A 19,968-nucleotide genomic window follows, 5' to 3' on the forward strand; every position below is an offset into this window, starting at 1 on the left:
CCTGGACAGAGCCACATCCACAGTGGATGGCTGTCATCCTCTCTCACCTGTGATCTTCGCAGCCTTCTCCTCCTGGTTGACCCGGTTCTCCTCGTCCTCCTCGTTCTCCTCCTCGAAGTCGTCCAGGTTGCCGATGTCGGCCTGCTTCATGCTCATCAGGCTGGCCAGACTCTGCATGTCCTCGTCCCTGAGATGGCCAATCATAGCACACCGATTCGTCACACGGCGGCAACAGTTTCCCACGGCAACATATTAAAAAATAATAGCATGTGAAGAAAGTCGCCAAACACACACCATATATGGGAAAATCAGCCGTTTGTAATTATGAGCGTGCTTTTCACACAGCTGTATGCTCAAGATGCGTTCTAGCGCCTCTCAGTTTAAGGACAAGCACAAACACAGCCAGAGGAGGGCACCCAAGATCTGACCTCACTGCTTTTAAAATTAAGGCATTTAGCAGAGCAACATTCTTTAGTACTCTACTTGTATAACCGGATATTTCCTACCTCAGGTTATGTAACTTGGCTCAAAGGTACAACTTCAAAACCCCACATGGGAATCGAACCTGCAACCTCAGAGTTCCAAGCCCAGTCCCCTAACCCCTATGCTACTCCGCAGCATTTAACCTGAGTATCCCCACAAGCCCAGGCGAACCCAGGAGGGGAGTGAGAACATGAGGCCGTTAGCCGGAAGGACGCTAACTGTAACGCACAGGTGAGAGCAGCCCACTGATGGGGCTCAGAGGGAGGAGCAGGAGCAGACGGCCACTTGGGCAGGAGCTCGCCGCTGTGAACAATGTGCCCTTCATGGGCTCGCTCGCGGCATCAAACAGCACACATTCCTGCAGCTGCGGCAGAAACGCAGAGAGAGAGAAACTTTGTCGCCCCTCCATCTCCCCTCTCTCTCTCCACTTCTATCGCTTATGCCGCAGTTTTCAGCCAAAGAAAGCTGTCCTGAACTCATGTAATGGGGTTTATTCTTGAGCCTCTGACATCATCCCCCAAGATCACAAGGTCGGTTATGGTCAATCAGCCCCAAGTTCCAGAATTCTGCTTTTCCGGTGTAGTAAATGACCACTCCAAAACAGCGCGTATTCCCACACACACACATTTCACTAAATCAAACAGCAATGAGGCTGAAATTACCAGAGCGTTATCCAGTGTTTCACGGAGCAGAGCCTGACACTCTAGGAAGTGCACAGGCATGCAAACACACACACACACACACACACACAGCAGCCTGTGCTCTCTGTTCCAGAGTAAGGAGAGTGTAAAGCTGGCACTAACACCCCAGACGCGAGAGGTAAGCAGGGAACTTCAGAGAAGAAAAACAGGAGAAGAAAACAATACAGGGAGGAGAGAGAATGAGGGGAGGGAAGAGAGAAAACAGCACATTCTTAATACAGAGGCATGAACAGAATGCATGGTATGTACCAGGCAGGTTCACTGGAGAGAGAGAGAGAGATATGCAGTCAGGTGGGGGTGAGGTTTAAAGCCCTATTTTTTACAGTCTCTGGACTGGACTCAAAAAAAAAAAAACCTGGACTGGATTTTTTTTAAAAACTGGACTGGACTCAAAAAAAAAAACCTGGACTGGATTTTTTTTAAAAACTGGACTGGACTCAAAAAAAAAACCTGGACTGGATTTTTGAAAAAAAACTGGACTGGACTCAAAAAAAAAAAACCTGGACTGGATTTTTGAAAAAAACTGGACTGGACTCAAAAAAAATAAAACCTGGACTGGATTTTTTTTAAAAACTGGACTGGACACCAAAAAAAAAAACCTGGACTGGATTTTTGAAAAAAACTGGACTGGACTCGGAAAAAAAACCTGAACTGGATTTTTGAAAAAAAACTGGACTGGACTCCCAAAAAAAAACCTGGACTGGATTTTTGAAAAAAAACTGGACTGGACTCGAAAACAAAAACATGGACTGGATTTTTTTTTTTAAACTGGACTGGACTCCAAAAAAAAACCTGGACTGGATTTTTGAAAAAAAAAACTGGACTGGACTCGGGGGGGAAAAAACCTGGACTGGATTTTTTTTAAAAACTGGACTGGACCAAGCAGCCAAAACCAGACTTCGTTTTTGAAGCTCATTTCCTGGTCTTGTTGTTCCTGGTTGCTCACTAGCGCCACTACGGTTGGCTCCAGTATAGGTGTTTTCATATCCGGTTTCCATGTCTACGGTACAAATGCGGTCAAAATACAAAGTCAATAATTTTTTCTCATGAGTACAAATAGTCACAATATGTGTATTTTATTTGTCTTATGACTGTCCATGGGTCGATTTCATGATTTATTGTGTCATTTGAGCACTGTTATAATATTTGTTGTGGACCAATGAGGTACAGCTTGCGTCACTTCCGGATTACTGCTGAGGACTGAGTTACAGTAGGGGCTACAATCTGTGGTCACTGGGGTGGGAGGTGGCGTCTCTTGGCCTTGACATTGCGGCTCCGACCACGGTCCACCTGTGCGAAGTCAGAAAATGCAGGCATCCCATTTTGTAGTGGTTTCATTATAGCGTGTGCTATTTACAGCTGCACTAGACGACCATAAAATAATCCTCCTCTGAAGTTTTGCGGTAGCCGAGTCATTTTTACTATTTCCTTTAGCCCACTTAACCAAATTAGTTGGCAGAAAGCGTAATCAGCTAACGCTTATTTGCTATATGTGGTAGTCCAGTAGCCTATGCTAAAACAGTTCGCAACTTCAGCTACCAAGCCATTTCACTAGCTAGCTAACCCTAACCGGCAAATATTCCATCTGTCAAACGTGTTTGACGGCTTGTCAGTCGTGTATATTCCGTAAATGTCTACCTGGGCTAGGCTGCACGAATGTGACAAAGCTAGAAGCTAGCAAGAAAATAATAATAATTAGAAATTCAATGTACATTATTTTTGTCTTTATGCAACAGGTGGAAAACTTGCTCTTCAAAGTGCGTTGTCATATTTACACGCCTGTAGATCAGTTATTAAAATACTTGGTAGATTTGTTAATCACCGCTGACAGTGTTAATTTTTATTCGGTAAAAAGTGACTTGCGAACGATCGGTCAGCTAGCGTCACCCAGCAAGTAAACACCACAAACGGCGATGGAGTAGTAGCAGTTAATGGCTCATTAACTGACTGGCGAAAACCTACGACGATAACTTGCTTGGTTAACAGCAGGTCTACCAGACAGTTATATGAAAATTAGCCTAGTCAAATCACTAGTGGTCTACACATCTCTGATTGATTGACCATCAGTGCAGTCGATGTTCTTCCCCTGTAGTTCATATTGCTAATGCGTGAGCTAACCACGGATAGCTTACCTAGCTCACTGGCAAGCTGATATGCTAGCTAAGCATATTCGTTTTGCCGAGAAACATAAATTGAAGATAACTGAACATAATTGTATTATTAATGTCATACATATAACGTGATTACATGACACAGTACAGTCACGGATGGAAATTAAACATTTGATCATATATTTTAAAACATAACGGCAGACAGTCAGCTAGCCTCAAGTTCGTTCTGCAATCGTTCTTTCAGGTTGATGGGCTTATGCGCACCGGACTGTCAATCACCTTGTGTAAATCACAAGACCGCTTAACTCTATGGTCACAGTAGCTTTGTCCATATTTTTTACAGTCTCTGGTTTAAACCAACAAGAGTCTGCTGGGTGGCTCATCCTGTTAGGGCACTGTGCTCTAGTGCACAAATGGGTGAACAATCTGGCATCAAATCAGTGCCAACTGCGGCTGGCAGACCAGCAGGGTGACACACAACAGGCATAAGGCATCACCCGGGGATGGGAGGGTTTCAGTTAACTGGGACGGTCGCATCTCACTGCTCCCCAGCGTCCCCTACTGGCCGACTGGGAGCCTGCAAGTCCAGTGGTTAAGCTGCATGTGAAGCACATTCCTCAGACTCATGTGAGCTTGATTCACACCTGAGCTGCGGTAAGAAGCAGCAGCTGGTGTCATGCGTTTGGCAGGAGAGCACATGCCTGGATGCTCTCCAGAATCTATAGCAGAGGTTGTGTCAATCAGTGCCCAAAAAAAAAAAAAACATGACTGGGCATTCCAAATTTGAGGGGGAAAATTGGAAGGAAAGAATAATAATTTTTTAAAAAGCAGCAGAAACATTTTGGAGACTTTTGTGAATGAACTTACGTGGCCTTCCCCTCTCGCAGGAAAATGCAGGAGAGGGAGAACTGGAGCGTGGCGGCGACCACCTTCTTGGATAGCGGCTTGAACTTGAGCTTGACGTCGGTCTGCGTGGGCATGGGGCTGGCGTACTGCTTCATGTTGATGCTGCTGGTGGCCAGGGCCTTGCGCCGCCCGGAGGGAGACTCCTGAAAGGACGACGCCGCAAGTCGTTCATTCATATTTCTCACCGTGCTACTCCCCCCCCCAGCAAATCACAGGTTAAACAATTAGGACCGCCTCCCCGCCATTTCTATTCACAGTTTTAAAAAAGAGCTTTAGATTTAAAAATTAAATTGAGCTAAAGTATTACCCGAGTCCCACCTAAGCCTCTCTGTCAATACTCCAGCCTGCAGAACAAACAGGCATTAGATAGTGAGCGCTGGCAGATCTTCTCCGCTGCTCAGCTGTGGGTCTATTAGAGCTGAGCCCTGGCGCCGGGGCGGGAAGAGCAGCAGCAGCAGCGGCACAAACGCAGTTACTAAAATCGCTTCGACTGGTCTTTGTCATTAGTTACTCTTGAACATTGATAATGCACAACGGACTAGCTGAGTAACCTGCTAGTTGTTGCTCGCAACAGGTTGTCCAAAAGATAAGTTAAATGACACCTAATCAGCAGGTATTTAACATAGTCTAATTAAGCGAATGCGCTACACCAATGGCATGATTAAAACAAGCAAATTGGCAGGTTTTATTGATGAGATAGGGAACAGAAAGGAAGATGGCTACAGTAGCATCCACAGAAAAGACGCTTCCCTGAACTGAAACAGGCCTGTGCGAGGGGGGGGGGGGGGGGCGCTATGATTGGGGAAGCGGTAACGGTGCTAAAGGTGCAAGCTCAGGTAACCCTGAGACACCGCAGCTCCAGCGCGTCACTGCGCAGGCGGGGCGAGAGGCGAACCTTTAAAAACAATCAGCTGAGTATCAGAAACACACACTAAATAGGGGCCCTGCTCCACCCACCGATAAACACTTTCCCATGGCAGGGTTTGAGCGTACACAGGGACGGGGGGGGGGGGGACCCCGCAGAGTCCTGCAGGGTCTCATGTGGGAATGGAAGGTGCCGGTAAAGGGCGCCGGATGAAAGGAGATAAAAAGGGAACCCAAGACAAAGCGCCAATTAAAAGAAGCAGGGCCCCATTCTCATGGTGATGGCACTGACGTTCTGGCACTTCATGCAGCCATTGCCCCCCCTCTCCACCCCCCTTTCTGCGGTTAGTCCCTCTAAATGAAGACATACAGTACCACCGAGCTCATTAAAATAAAAAAGCACAAAAAAGCAACAAAATGCCCACAGCGGTCTTCATCTGACGAGGACAAACTTGTGTTTTGACTTGCTAAGCGGTTGCTTGCATCTTCCTCTCTCTCTCTCCGTCTCTCTCCCCATCACGCTCGCTCCCTCCCTCTATCCCTCTCTCTCTCACTCGCTCTGAAAAAGCCAGGGGAATTCTCAGAGAGAGAAGAAAAGATTAATTACTAAAGGGAATTACTGGAGTTGCCTTTCCTCTGGCCCTAGCCTTTGTTGTTGTTTTTCTGTGGCGGTGGCAGTGCGGCACAGTGGTTGAGGAAGAGCTATTTTTAACGGACAGGTTGTGCTTCGGGCCCCCAGATGGGGCGCTGCCCTTTCATCTCTGAATGAAGCACTTAACCCACACTGCTTCAGTAAACATACCAGATGCGCTTCAAACATCATGGGTGTGCTTCAGATATTATGGGTGTGTTTCTGGTTCAAACTCACTGAACACTTTGTGAGGACAGTTCTTATTGCTGACCAGGAAAGGGATAACTTTTGAGCACTATATTCAAACCAAAAATAAATAAAAAATTGTATAAAATTACAAAAAAAAAAAAAAAACTAGTTTTATTTCGAGGTAGAGGGAGACACAAAACCACAACATTTCATTTAGTGGCATAAGTATATGTTATTCCATTATAAAAAATGCTATCCAAAAAAACACATTTCATTGGACAAACGAACAGATTTGTGACCAATAAAAAGTATGCAATTATGAGAGGAATTAAGCCATAAGAGCACATGAACCAAGTCACAGTCTACATGGTCTAAAGGCAGCAAAGGAGAACCACAGCCTTGCCCACTGTCTACCGCCCCCTGCAGTAAATTCTGCGTCATAGATGAAGATCTGCCCTTCAAAGCTAACCTTTTGCATACGGTTTGCAGTTAGCATGGACTACTAGGCACCGAGTGCATCAGGGACAGCCTGCTCAATCCCCTCCAATCACATGACGCATGACATCACCATAAGAGCAGTGTGCTCATTCTGTGCCAAAGCATGTTGTGGAGAAAGTAGAGAAGAGAGGATCTCATCAGAGCTATTAAAGCACAAGATTCAAAAGCACAAAATATTTTTACTATATTAAAGAAACAGGATTTTAAATTACGTGAAAAACAACAACAATAATAATAGTAATAATAATAATAATGATATTTGCCACTGGGGGACTTTCTTGCTTTAGTTCTGTAATAACAAAAGGAAGACACTTTTCCACAGATTAAAAATGCATCAGGAATTTGGCCAGTCAGTTCCAGCGATACTACAGCGTATGTGGCCTTGGTTTCTTTTTATTCCCATCATTCTTTGTGGTAAACCAGATTTTCCTGTAAATCTGCATCCAGGAGAGCTGAGGCTCTGCCGTTTCTCCAGCGAGACGCAGGCCTGATCACCCCTCTGTTATGGAGCCCTGAACGCCACAGCGTTAGTGCAGGCTGAACGCTTGGAATTCAATCACAGCGCATTTCTCCTTGTTGGCCCCCGTCTCTCCTGGCGCCTTCATTTTGGGATTTCGCCTCCGGGGCCTCCCTTTCTGTTCCTGCCGAATCCGCCGTTTCCTTTCCTCGGTAGCGCTGTGCGGCGGCGCGGCGGCGGGCGTGCGAATATAGCGCCATGGCACGCAGCGGAGGACGAGAACAAACAAAACCCTTCCGGCGAGCGCTTCGAAAAAGAAAAACGGCTTCAAACATCTCGTCTCTCTGCACAAAAAAAGCAAAAACAAACCTTCAGAGGCTGAAAGGAGTAAATAAAGCCGTGACATCAGCGCGCGGCGCTCCCGCCTCGGGTGGGAGAGCGAGCGCTTTGGAGAGGACGCGCGCGCACGGCGCACAGAGATGTGACGCGCTGGCGCCGGCGCCCGACGTCTCCGCACGGCTCCACGCCGCTCGCACCGCGGCCTTCGTCGCCCGGGCGCCGCGCCCAAGCCTTATCGCCGCGCATTCAGGCCCATTCCCGCCGACGTGCCCCCCGCCGCGCCGACAGCAGACAGCCGCACCTGAGCACCTGGGAGTGCCCCCCCCCCCCACTGCCCCTCTCATCACCAGCAGGGACACACAAGGCAGGTATCTTCCGTGGGAAAGAGAGGGGGGGGTGGGGGGGGGGGGGGGATACTGCTGGCTGTTCTGGTGGAACTTCCCCCGCTATCGGCGCACATCGGAGAACCGCGCGGGGAAATGAGGTGACCCGCCAGAGGATAATCAGAGGAAGTCTGGGAGAAGAGCGACGGTGCGTTCCACCACCCCCACACCCCCCAACCATCACCCCCTTCTGGATCTCTATGAGAGCATCAGGAGAGAGAGAGAGAGAGAGAGAGAGAGAGAGAGAGAGAGGGGGACTGATAGATGGAGAGAGATTGGGGGGGGGGGGGGGGGAGGCACAGTCAGTCGCATTACCAGGCATGCCCAGTTGTGCGAAGAGCTACTCCAATAAATGGAGACGATAAAAAAAGTAGGAGAATCAAATGTGCGCTGGCGAAGGTGCTTGACATTTGTGTTGACATTTGAGCCTGTTGAATCAGTCAGAAATATAGCGTGTCATCCCACCAGAATACGCTGTTCAAAACCCTCCTTATCGCCCAGATTATGCAGTCTTATTATGGAGAGCTAATAGTGCATGTAGATACTTTATGAATGAATTTCAAAATGCATCAAACACTTAAGAAGGATTTAGGTCCTCTCTGAAGGAATACTTAAGAATATGCAAATACCCCGAGAAGAATTAGGTTTAACAGATTTGACTAGCGCAAACAATAAATGTGCTCTTTTCCCTGGTTGCCACTGTCAATCAGCACGAGATTAAGGTCCAAGGTTGTGACAATGTGTAAAATGAAAAGGGACAATAAAGCACTTTTAATTTATTACAGGGATATGACTATCAATGTTCCCTTATTGTATTTTCAGAATCGCTAAATACCTCACAGAGCGGGGAGCCGCGGGGGAACCCAGGCTGGCTGGATGCTGCCCTCTATCGGCCGCTCCGAGTCACTGCGCTTTCTGCGAAACAATTTCTCCTTTAATCTCCTAATGAAATGGATCCCCTTTCATTCCATTTCTGCATTGCTACGGCTTCAACAGGCAGAATCATTCTGATTGAATTACTCTCCAGCGTGGCTTCTCATTTAAATAAGGCCTGAAAAACAGCACCTTTCACCACAATAACCCAGGAAACCCACTATTTTAGGGAAGGACAAACACTAAGAGGAGGGGCAGAGGCTAATTTAAATGAGACGGGTGTCAAGATAATGGGAAGGTGCGCTGAACGGCCAGTGGTTACTGCCAATTCTCAAATCTTCACTGATATAAACGCATAGGGACTGGGGTACAGAACGACTAGGCTGGACAGCTTACTGAGAGACCGCTCACAATTACTGAGAGGTAGATCTCGCTCACCATCCTCTTCCCATCGCCAGCACAACTGGCCACGCCCATCTGAGACCACGCCCTGGACAGTACGCCCTCGCCAGTTCTCTCGCACCCTCGCATCCCAAAACTTGTCCTACGTGGTTCTGAGATTGCCAACATTTCACGGCTAATTCCAGGATTTCTTTAGGACCCGAGACACCGAGACACTAAGGACTCCAACACGCAGGGAAGCAGTAGGGACAGCAGGAAGCCCGCACCACAGCACCCACACATCAAGAGAATGATCCGGAAAGGGGGGAGGGGTGCGCGTGTCACCACGGACGCGCAGGCAGCCGCGTTAGCCCCCTCAGGCCGGCGCTACGCTACCGGGACACGCCCGTTCCGGTTACTCCGCGAGCCCCGGCCTGGCTTCTTAATCACCGAGGGCGACGCCGCACAGGAGCAGAACCATCGCCCCCGTCTCCCCCCCCAGCCCACACGCCGATCGGGGGTGCTCCGGGTTATCAGCCAAACCGGCGGCCGGGAGCCGCCCGCAGAACGACAGCTGTCTCCGCATCGATCCACAGCCGCTCCCCGTCGGGGGCGCGGGGGTCAGGCCTGGAAGGGGGGGGCCCCCGCCGAACCCCCAAAAACACAGAATGCCAGGAAGCCGCGGCGGGAGCTGCCGGCTACTCCGCAGCGGCAGATCGATGGCGCAGAGCGAGCCCTACACGGCTCGCCGGGCCAGAGAGCAGAGCAGACGCGCAGCCATATGTCCGCCCCCGCCATCTTATTAGGGGTGAAATGCGCCTCTCTTTCCACGGCTTAGACATCAAAGTGGCCAATCTTAATTACCCGCCAATGCGCAGCGCAGCTCACGCCTGATTTTATTTCGCTCTGCAATTAGAAACGCGCAACATGTTCATCAGGTCGCCGTCATTAAGGAGGTAATTGACTTGACTTGAGTGAATGAGTTGATGGATGGTGTGCATTTATAGAGAACTCACGGGGGTTAGGAGGCTGCAACTCACACAACACTATCCACAATGTCACAGGCCTCCATGTAACCAGTCACAGCCAGTAACAGCCAATCACAGGCCTTAGCAAAGCTGTCAGTCACAATCAAGTTCTGTTTCCATAACGCCAGTACGAGGCTACCCAAGCTGCAGAAGATGTGGTAAATAAATTCAAGAGCATAATCGCTGCTTTTGCAAATGCTTAAATAAAAATAAATTTACAAAAAAATAATGGAATGATTACAGTCTTGTATGTTGCACCACAGACTGGGTGGCAGAGTGTGTGTGGGGGTGTGTGTACAGACATGATAAATGTCAGTGCTTCACATTACATGCACCCTGCACACAGATGTCCAGGTGTAATTATGGTCACAGTTATTTTTTTATATTAAATAAACAAAAAAAAATAACAGTAATCTGCATATATTATCTGGCGATATCCCAGATTTACACAGACTTCACTTCCTGCACTTCCCTCTCCTGAGCGAGAGAGACGGAACGAGAGAGAGAGAGAGAGAGATGAAGAGCGGAAGACGCAGCGATCTCTCTCTCACACGCCGCATTCTCGCTCTTCCGCGGCGATTGTCTCTTTTTGTGGGGGCTAATAAGGGCGCATTCACGAGCCGCGACTGAGCGGAGGCAGCGGGACTCGACGCTCACAATGCCCGGCACAATGGCCACGACGCCGCCGCGAACGCGCTCATTATTTTGGCGGGGGTTTGGGTTCTCCGGGGCAGCGGCGGATCGGGGGCGCTGGGGTTTTCATGTGTAAATACAACAAAACAAAAAAAAGAAGAAAAGAAAAAAACGAGAAGGCTCACACAATGCCGTGGTTTAATAAGCTGTGAGAAGGAGCGCAGTTCCCTTCTCCCTCTCTCTCTCCGCCCCAAATGGCGGCTACAAAATAAAGCCTGCGCCCGCGTAATTCCTTCAGAAGAGAGCGCCGTCACAATGAGCGGCGCTCAAATTTGGGCCCGCGCTGCAGATCGCACTGCACCCTGGGACGCGGCCTGCCATCGCCGAACAAACAAACAAATAAAAAAAAGAAAAACGAAAACAATCAAATCTCTCCTGCTCAGGGTTTCTTCCCTGGCGTGTGTGTACATACACATTTTTCCTCCCCCCAGTTAAGCCTGCCCAGTATTTGCCAGGATATGCAGCAGGCCATTTGATTAAGACAACATGATCAACGCTAGCAATACGTTTTAATTGTCTTCTGGAAGACAGATTTGTTCAGTATGTTTAGCATTAGTGCTGATGGCACTGCACGCTGGTATCTCTTCCAACTGACGTTCAGGTGAGGTGTCTACCTGTCGGCCTGGTGTCACACATTTCTCAGGTACCTCTTACCGGAGGTTAACAGACCAGCATGGAGAGAGAGAGAAAGAGAGAAACGGGGCACCCGTCAAATATCCAACAATCCCTGCGCACAGCTCCTCCCGGACATCAATCAAAGCTGCACTGCACATACAGTATGGTCATCATTTCTGCCGTGGAGCAAAATGCATTATGGGACAAGAGTGTAATCACAGAGCCAAGGGCATCTGTTACTGTCAGGCCCCAAACCCCACAACCCATTGCACTGCCCCCCGCCCCCCCCCCCCCCCCCCCCCCACCCAAGGCTCCAGCTGAAAACGGAAAGCAAGGTACGGGGAGAACGATTAGGGACACAAGGGCAGGATTAAGGACTTCTAAAGGAAACGGGAACAAATTACACCACACAGTCAGTCCCGGCTTCAATGCCCTTTTTCCTGACAGAAATAATGGTTTAGGAGAACAGAGGCCGGGTCTTTTCTGACCGCTCTGTAATGCGAGCGGCCATTGTTTCCGTTGCCGGGCGCCGAAACCGCGGGACGATTTCCGCGGGGAAGGGGGGGGGGGGGGGGGCGTCACGAGCCCCGATTTCCACGTTCAAACGACATCCGCGCTCGAACCGAGTTTGAAAGACTCCATCCCTCTCGACGACGAGACTCCGCATAAGCCATCGTTCCTCCCGCCAGCTTCATTAAACTAGTAATCCCGCTGAAGTGCAACTTTGATGTTGTAAGTCACACAGAACGTGCTGCATTACACACATTCGGCAGACGCTCTTACATACCTATGCTGCAGCGGATGTATTAGCTCAAGTATTAACCACTCGTATCGCTTGTGATTCAGATTCCTCGACATAAGCTCTGTTCATTACCTGAACCTTTATTTATGCGCCTACATGTCACTGACAACACAGAACAAACACAGAGAAATGAATAATCTTGTAATCTGACGCTGAAAACAGAACAGTTTGTGAAATATCCCTTTGACCCCAGACAGATACTTGGGTATGCTGGCATGTTGACATAACTCCTGCAGTCCGGTAAGAGTCACAGATAGCAGAGATGAGGGTCAGGGTAAGGTTGAGCTGGCTAAGCGATTCGGACTGAGAGATACAAAGTCACGAGCACCTATCGCCTGCACCTAACGGCAGGGACTTCATTTAAACACACAGCAGCATCCATGACTGCAGGAAACAGATAGAGGCAGAGATTTATAGAAGATTCAAAGGAAGAACTTTCCATCTCGAAGAGTATCCACATATATAGTCTAAGAGAAAATTCACACAGTTTACTTTGTGTGTGTGTGTGTCTGTGTGTGTGGGTGTCTGTTTTTCTCTGTGTGACTGTATGTATGTACACATCTGTGTGTCACTATGAAGACATGGTCCATATATACACCAGCTGACATTAAACACCTGATGACCCCACACCTTACTCATCTGTCTCTGCTTCCTGCTTCCTGCTAATGAGACGAGAACCACGGCTCCCCAACTCAGCCAGTCTTATTCTCTGTGTCTGTGTCACCAACTCTCTCCCCATTACTTATTCATACATTAGGCCCTTCTGGGGCCCAAGCCCTTTAATTACCATAAAGGCAGGGTGCAGGGATCAACCCCTCCTCTCTCTCTGTCTCTCGCAGGGTATCCTCAAACTTAGTTCAGCAATAACGGTTTTTACTTCTTTTTTAGACTTTCCTTTCCGACACGGTTAATACACACTGAAAGCAGACTACACTGCCCTTTCCCATATCACTGCCACAGAGAAACTGAGGTCACACCGCACTGCCCCCCACATTCGGGGCAGCTTTGGGTAATGAAGTTTTTACCCGATAGCCCAGATCATATGGCTACAGGATCAGGTCGTTTTCTGGACTCTGGACTGGACAAAGAAAACTGACACCGTTGCTGAAAAACGCCTCTGAAATGGCAGCGTTGCCATGGAGAACAGCGCTGAGGAGGCCCACAGGCCTGAATGGCCACACAGGTTTTACAGATAACGTCCGACAGGCCAGAGAAACTCCTGCTCCGTGGTTGTGCTGAGGTCAGCGCGTTTGAGGAACACACAACAGGACCCCAAAAGGGCAGACACTACTGCTGTGGTCATCACTCCTCCCAGAAATGCATTGTGGAAGTCAAAAGAAAATAAACCAACAAATGAAACTTCCGAACCTCAATCAGTGATAAAGCATCGTAATGCTGAGGTGCAGTTACTGCTACTCAACCCCAGAGATTCCAGATTCAGAGATCACATGGGCTTGAAACGCACCTACCCCGGGCTGTGATTGGCCAGACCGGGGGTTGGGGGGTGACTGGTGTGAACTGGATTTTGGTCCCTTTATCAATTTAGGTTTTTCAGAGACCCAGATTTCAATTAGGACTCCACAGGGTCCCACAGAAGCCATCTCCTCCCAGATGGAGCCCCCCCCCCCCCTCCCTGGCCCAGGCCTTATCAGCCGGTCCAGGGCAGCGGCCTGCAGCCCGTTCGCCAAGCCTCAGAGACAAATCACACTTCTGAGAGGACAACTAATAGGAAAATAAATTGCCAGGCCCAAAATGCCCTTCCAATGCAGTACTCCAGGAGGGGTTCAGGGGTGCCAGTTTACTGTCCCTGTTATAATAACAGTAAACATAAAAATAAAAATCTATAAAATATCACAACAGACAGAGCGATTGGGATTAGCAGGAATCTCATTCTGCTTGAGAAACGCGGGCTCGGCACTTTCCTGGGTTGGCTGCAGACGGCTGCACAGCACATGGTTAGTGCTTCTCAGCTCTCATTAAAATCCTGAGAATTCAGCTGAATAAGGAGAAGAATGGAGGAGAGATCTGAATATGGTTCTCGGTGACACAGTGATGAGGTCACCTGGTTTATTGTTATAAAACTGTAAATGATGACAGGCGGGCTCTTTACAGGAAGTGTGAACGCACTGCTCCGCTCCAGCCAGTACTCAGACCAACCAGCCGCACTGGGCCTATAACAAACCGCATCCCTCTCACCAGTGACATCACTTCATTATCATGCAAACCACGCCCCCCCACACTCACATCTACTGCGTGCAGGAGTATGCTCTACAACTCATACACAGTGAAGGGCCCTTGCTGCATGTAGGGAGCTTACCCCCAGAGAAGGGCCCTAGAACCCGGTCCAGAGGGAGCTTCACAGTGTGCAGAGAATGGGCAAAGCCCTTTAATTTCCATCAACCCTTTAAGGGCCTGAGATCACAAATATGTGACTGGAATGTTATCAACTGAACATTCTAATGGTGATGCAACAATGACTACTGGTAATTTGGAAGCAATGGAGTTCTAGAATACGGACTTGGAATTTTGAAAAGAAAACCAAAAAAAACACCAGGATTAAGGATTTTCCCTCTCTCCCTCTTTCTCCTGGCCAGGTACACATAGTGTGGCATGTCCTATCTGGGACACACACACTACAACCACGTTTAATGAATATTAATCATTCATAAAAAGGAACCTACTAAGAAACAAGATTATGCCATACATCCCCTCGGTCTTTCTGCTGATGAGGTTGTTTTATTTAAAACCCTACATGTTAGCCCAAATGCTTATTATCATTTTAATACTATGAAAATCTGATTTGCCAAAACAGGGCTGAGATTACAAATTCAGCCGAGGCTAAGGAGCATTTCCTACAGGATTCCACCCTCCCCCTCTCCCCTGCCGCGATACATCGATTACACTAATTGTGGGCACACAACTTTACAGAAAACCCCGCACACTACAGAGGGGCGGCAGCTCGCTTCCCACAAACCGAACACTTGTCACCTGACAGAGATAATTACTGCGCTGAAACCCAGCATCGGTGCGCCCCATTAAACGCAACACAGCAATAAAGGAAATTAATGTGGATTAAAAAGGGGGAGAGATTATCTTAAAAGCACAACAATGAACGCTGTAAACGAGGGGAATTACCACGGCATCTTGATAAAAAGACACTCTTACAGTCTTCCGCGTTTCTTTATCCTCCCCTCTTACAGTACAGCACTGCCTCTCAGACATTTTTTAATCTCAACGCTACATATCAACACTACTCACTAAAACATAAAGCACATATCAACTGTGGGTCAGTGTCACAAACGGGGGGGATTTAATACTGTTACACTGCTTAAGCATTTAAAATGACCAAACTGGACCAATAGCCTGCGTGTACTTTCACAAGGTTACTTCTGATGGAATGCTGGAACTAAATTCTAAATTTTCAAACATTCCACTCAATGCAGAGCCCGCAAGGACTTTTTTATATTCCAGCACTACAGCACACACACTACTGCGCACACACACACACACACACACACACACACACACACACACAGGTACGGAGGCATCGGATCTAATGCCTGTGCGCTCCGATACACTGAGCATTCGCTCACTCTCCGCCACTCTTCCATGACTCTCCTCGATGAAAATATCCTCAAGGATTGTGGGAAACCTGATTCATCCACACACCGCCGCCCCGCTCTTCAGCCTCCCGGTCTCTCGCTTTCATATTCAGGAAACTCTGATAAAACTGCTATGACCGCCGGGCCGTCACAAATCACCATCTGATATTAATGCAAATGTATGTGTCCTGCATGACACATACATTTGCATTGGGCACAGCTACAATCTGCGGCTAAGGGTAGCTGTAAGACGAGCCGCACTGAGACAGACCAGGGTACAACAGGGTTCACATACACACACACAGGCACAGGCACATGCACAGGCGCACGCACACGCTCACACACACGTGCCAAGATTCAAGAGGATTCTCATTCAATCATATGTGTTTTTGAGGCACTAAGTTCCACTTATAAGTGGTAATTAACGAGTAGGTTTAAAAAGAGGATTAATTTTTCCAATAAAGCGCATGTCATCACTGTTCAACCTTTTCTTTTCATCTTTCAAAATCACAGATCAGTAATGTTCAGGAGAAAATTACGCGCAGAAAAAAGATCCAATTCAGCAAAAATAACCACCATCAGATAAAGGCTCACACACTTTTCTAATTAATTAACTATTATTACTTATTTGTTTTAAGAATCGTATCCTTTGAGTAATTCAGAGATCACTTTATGCTGGACTCTAAAACCTGATACAACCAACATCTCTAATGAACCCTGCACGTGTGACGAGGAGCGGCCACTTTTTGGGTCAGAGAAGTTTAGGAGGAGCAGACTGACAGTGTGGACAGGAGAAAGCTGTGCTTCAGAATTCAGTAAGGGAGCTACCATTTAAACAGAAATAAGACTCATTCAATACAATTAAGATTTTGAATACAAAAACCAGAAAAAAACAAGATACAGACTGCCTTGCATGAATTTAAAATCGCTTAGATTCATTATCAATTTCAAACATACACACACACACACACACACACACACACACACACACCTTACAACACAGTTAAAAAAAATTAAACAAATGAAACCTCAGTGAAAGACAAGCTCACACAACTGAGGTTGGGCTGTCTGGCCTGAAGACTAAAACCCTTCCTTGTTACAGGTAAAGGTCCATTGGAAATGAAATCCTTAGTGCTGATTCAGACACACTGGCTTCTGTCCACACAGCAGACCGGAGAGAGTACACCTTCACTTCAGACTGATGGTGAGGGTCAGGTACATTTATAATGGCTTCAGAAACAAACGCAGTCAGTCACCCCGATATCTGCTATCCAGTCGGCACCATTCACAACCAGCTGTTATCCACAGCATCTGAGCTTTGCTTCAATGTCAAACACTGCTCCACGGCAATTAGGTTTGCAAAACAGGCACCAACGTTAACAACACAGCCCAAAGCCTGGGATTAAAAATGTCACAGATCACAGCTTTAAATGTTCATTTTGAGTCGCACACTATTCCATACAAAAAAAAAAAGCTTTGGTGTTGGGTTGTTGGTTTGTTTTTTCTGTGGCAGTAACCAATCTCCTGTACCCAGCGCCAGGGTAGACAGAGGAGAAGATGAAAGGCAAGGTCAAACGTCTGTTGCTGTTGGGGGGGTTGGAGGGTGGAGGTGGTGGTGGTGGGGGGGGGGGTGGGGGTAGGCTGGACACAAAGCGTGAGCCAAAGGGGTTTTCACACAGGCCTTATGTGGTGTGTGGGACGCGAGCCAAAATCAGACAGGCAGAAAGGCAAGGAGAGCAGTCACATACGATCTGAAATGAACCCATCGCAGCTCTGTCCCACTCCCGGGACCTTCGCTCTCTTTCTTCGTGGGCTGACTAACGTTCACTCACAACGGCATTCCCAGAGGGGTCTCATTCCCCAAATTTCACCCTCCTTAAACAGGTAGGCCTCCAATCCTGTCCCTTCAGGCATATTCAAGACTAAAAGAGAGGCGACCATACACGCGTGTCGCGGAAACACTGTACCACTCTACAGACACGCGTGTCGCGGAAACACTGTACCACTCTACAGACACGCGTGTCACACAAACACTGTACCACTCTACAGACACGCGTGTTGCACAAACACTGTACCACTCTACAGACACGCGTGTCACACAAACACTGTACCACTCTACAGACACGCGTGTCACACAAACACTGTACCACTCTACAGACACGCGTGTCACACAAACACTGTACCACTCTACAGACACGCGTGTCACACAAACACTGTACCACTCTACAGACACGCGTGTCGCACAAACACTGTACCACTCTACAGACACGCAAGAGCGTGACAGTCCCAAACGGACCACAATTTACTTTGGCTCCTCGGTCACACCGTCCAACAGGCAAACAAGCCAAGATGTACAAAGAACAACATTCATGAAGAGGTCCGTTTCTTAAGAGTGTTTCTGGGCTGAGTACTGCAAATGAAAGAGCAAGAGAACAAAGTGAAGAATTACCAAAAAAAACCAAAAACAAATAAATGAATAAATAAAGTGAAATAAATTGGGGTCAGCAGACTTCCCATGTGATCCTGCGCTGTCCTGGATTAGGGCCTGTAAGCCTATTAGTGCGGTTTGGACAGGGGGACCACCCTGGCTCCCCTGCCAACCCACCCTGACGAGATTAGCCCGTCCCAGGCCCCCCGTCCCCCCGTCCCCGGCCCCCCATCGCCAGGCTCCAGCCCTCGCCCTCGCCACACCCATCCACCCCGGCCATCTGGACCCGGCACAGCCCAAAACCGCCGCTTTGGCTGGGAGTCGCCCCGCTCCTCGTAGCTAAAGGGATTTTCTGCACCCCACCCCCCCATCCCCCCATATTCATCTCTCTACCCGTCCATCAGCTCAAATGGGCTTACAGGGAAGGAATTGCTAGCATCTGTTGCCTTTTTTTTGTAATTAATTACGTTAATTGGCCTCTCTAAACAGAGACAGGTGAGGCTTTAAGAAGAAAGAAAGGAAAAAAGGAAACACAAAAGGCATGTCAGGGTGCCATATTTAATCCTCAATGACCTAAATAGCCGGTACGCAGGCCACAGTCACGAGACTCATTTCTGCTTCACAAGCAAAATACAAGGCAAAATGCGTACGCACACAAACAGTTTACTTATTTCCCACTAATGGTGGATCGTAATCATACTTTCAAAGTTGGCTGATGATTGGCATTAACGTAAAACCAGAGCTCTGAATACCAGCCTATTTATTTTCAGATACAGCACATAATCTGAGATGTTACCGTCACACGGTACACTAGAGAATAGCTCCGCTTGGGAAAAGCCTAAATGTACTTCCTACACTGATCACGCCTCCCTGTTAAGGGCCTGACAGTAAGAAAATAAACAAACCGTCAGTGACACTCTAGGTAAATATCCAGCAAACAGACAAACACTATTCCGAGTCATCCACAAACACGAGCAACGGCGAGCACACAAATGCAAAATTAATCCGGACCCCAGACCTCCAGTTCAAATAAGAAAACTTTTGGGCTTTGCAAACTTTCACACCAGCTTTTTTACACCCCTCACACACAACCAGTTTTTTTTCTTTTTTTTGTTTTGTTTTGGTTGCACTCTCCCCCCCCCCCATGAGGCACTACGGGACCTTAACCCAGTGGTCTAAGTAATGTGTTCTAGAGGGAAGGGCCCAGCCTGGGTGAGGATGTCGCAGTAGCACAATATTGAAGTGCTGGAGTGGAAATGGGCTTAATTGATTTGGAAGAGGTCCACAAGTGACAGCAGGTCATCATAAAGGCAACCCCTTTTATTGTTGATCTACTGACAAAGGGGGGAGGGGGGTGGCGGGAAAGAGAGAGAGAGATTTCCAGTCCGTCAGAAAAAAAAAAATCAGGCAGACGCTGCAGAACAGCAAATCATAAATAATCCGCTAAGTGTTGGCGGTTGATATTTATACGCTGGCGACCGGAGGAAACGGAGGAGCGGAGGTGGAGAGGGGGGCCCGTCCTCCGCCGCGGCGCGCGGGTCTTTAGCGGGGTGAACCAGAGCAGCGGGGCTCCGCAGGGTATCGCTGACATACGGCGGCTTCGCGAGACAATGCGGGCGTGCGCGAGACGCGGTCTCCACTCCGCCAAAAAGCGCCTTTGTGTGTCTCAACGCCGCCGCCGCCGCTTACGCCTTTTCAAAGAAACCCGCAGAAAATGCAATAAGGAATTGGCTTGATTTCTCACTTTGGCTAATATGCAAAAGGCGGAAGAAAGCCGGCCTGTGCGCTGGGGCTAGCGCTCAGCAGCACAATCCGTAATTCACACACATGCACAAAGGGGGAACCGGCACAATGCACTAAATATAGCCGTTAAGTCCGTGACCCCTCCGTTTTTAACCTTTTGATAATGCATTTGAATTAGGGAAGAGAGGAAAGGGGGGAAAAAGGAGGAGATGCATGCAATTTCGAGATACTACTGAATAAT

The 19,968-nt window shown here is 48.2% G+C and overlaps 1 protein-coding gene across 1 annotated transcript in view; it reads right to left on the reverse strand.

The window, feature by feature from the left end:
- The window catches only part of ehbp1 (EH domain binding protein 1), a 142,552-nt gene that overhangs the window by 91,607 nt on the left and 30,977 nt on the right, over positions 1 to 19,968 (reverse strand). Inside the window, exons 6-7 of the mRNA XM_035400101.1 lie at positions 4,163 to 4,344; positions 48 to 187 (exon numbers count right to left, since the gene is read on the reverse strand). Of these exons, the coding sequence (XP_035255992.1) occupies positions 48 to 187; positions 4,163 to 4,344 (322 nt within the window). The remainder of the gene's footprint in view (positions 1 to 47; positions 188 to 4,162; positions 4,345 to 19,968) is intronic.

Source organism: Anguilla anguilla, chromosome 18 (assembly GCF_013347855.1).
Source record: "Anguilla anguilla isolate fAngAng1 chromosome 18, fAngAng1.pri, whole genome shotgun sequence".
Lineage (NCBI taxonomy): Eukaryota > Metazoa > Chordata > Actinopteri > Anguilliformes > Anguillidae > Anguilla > Anguilla anguilla.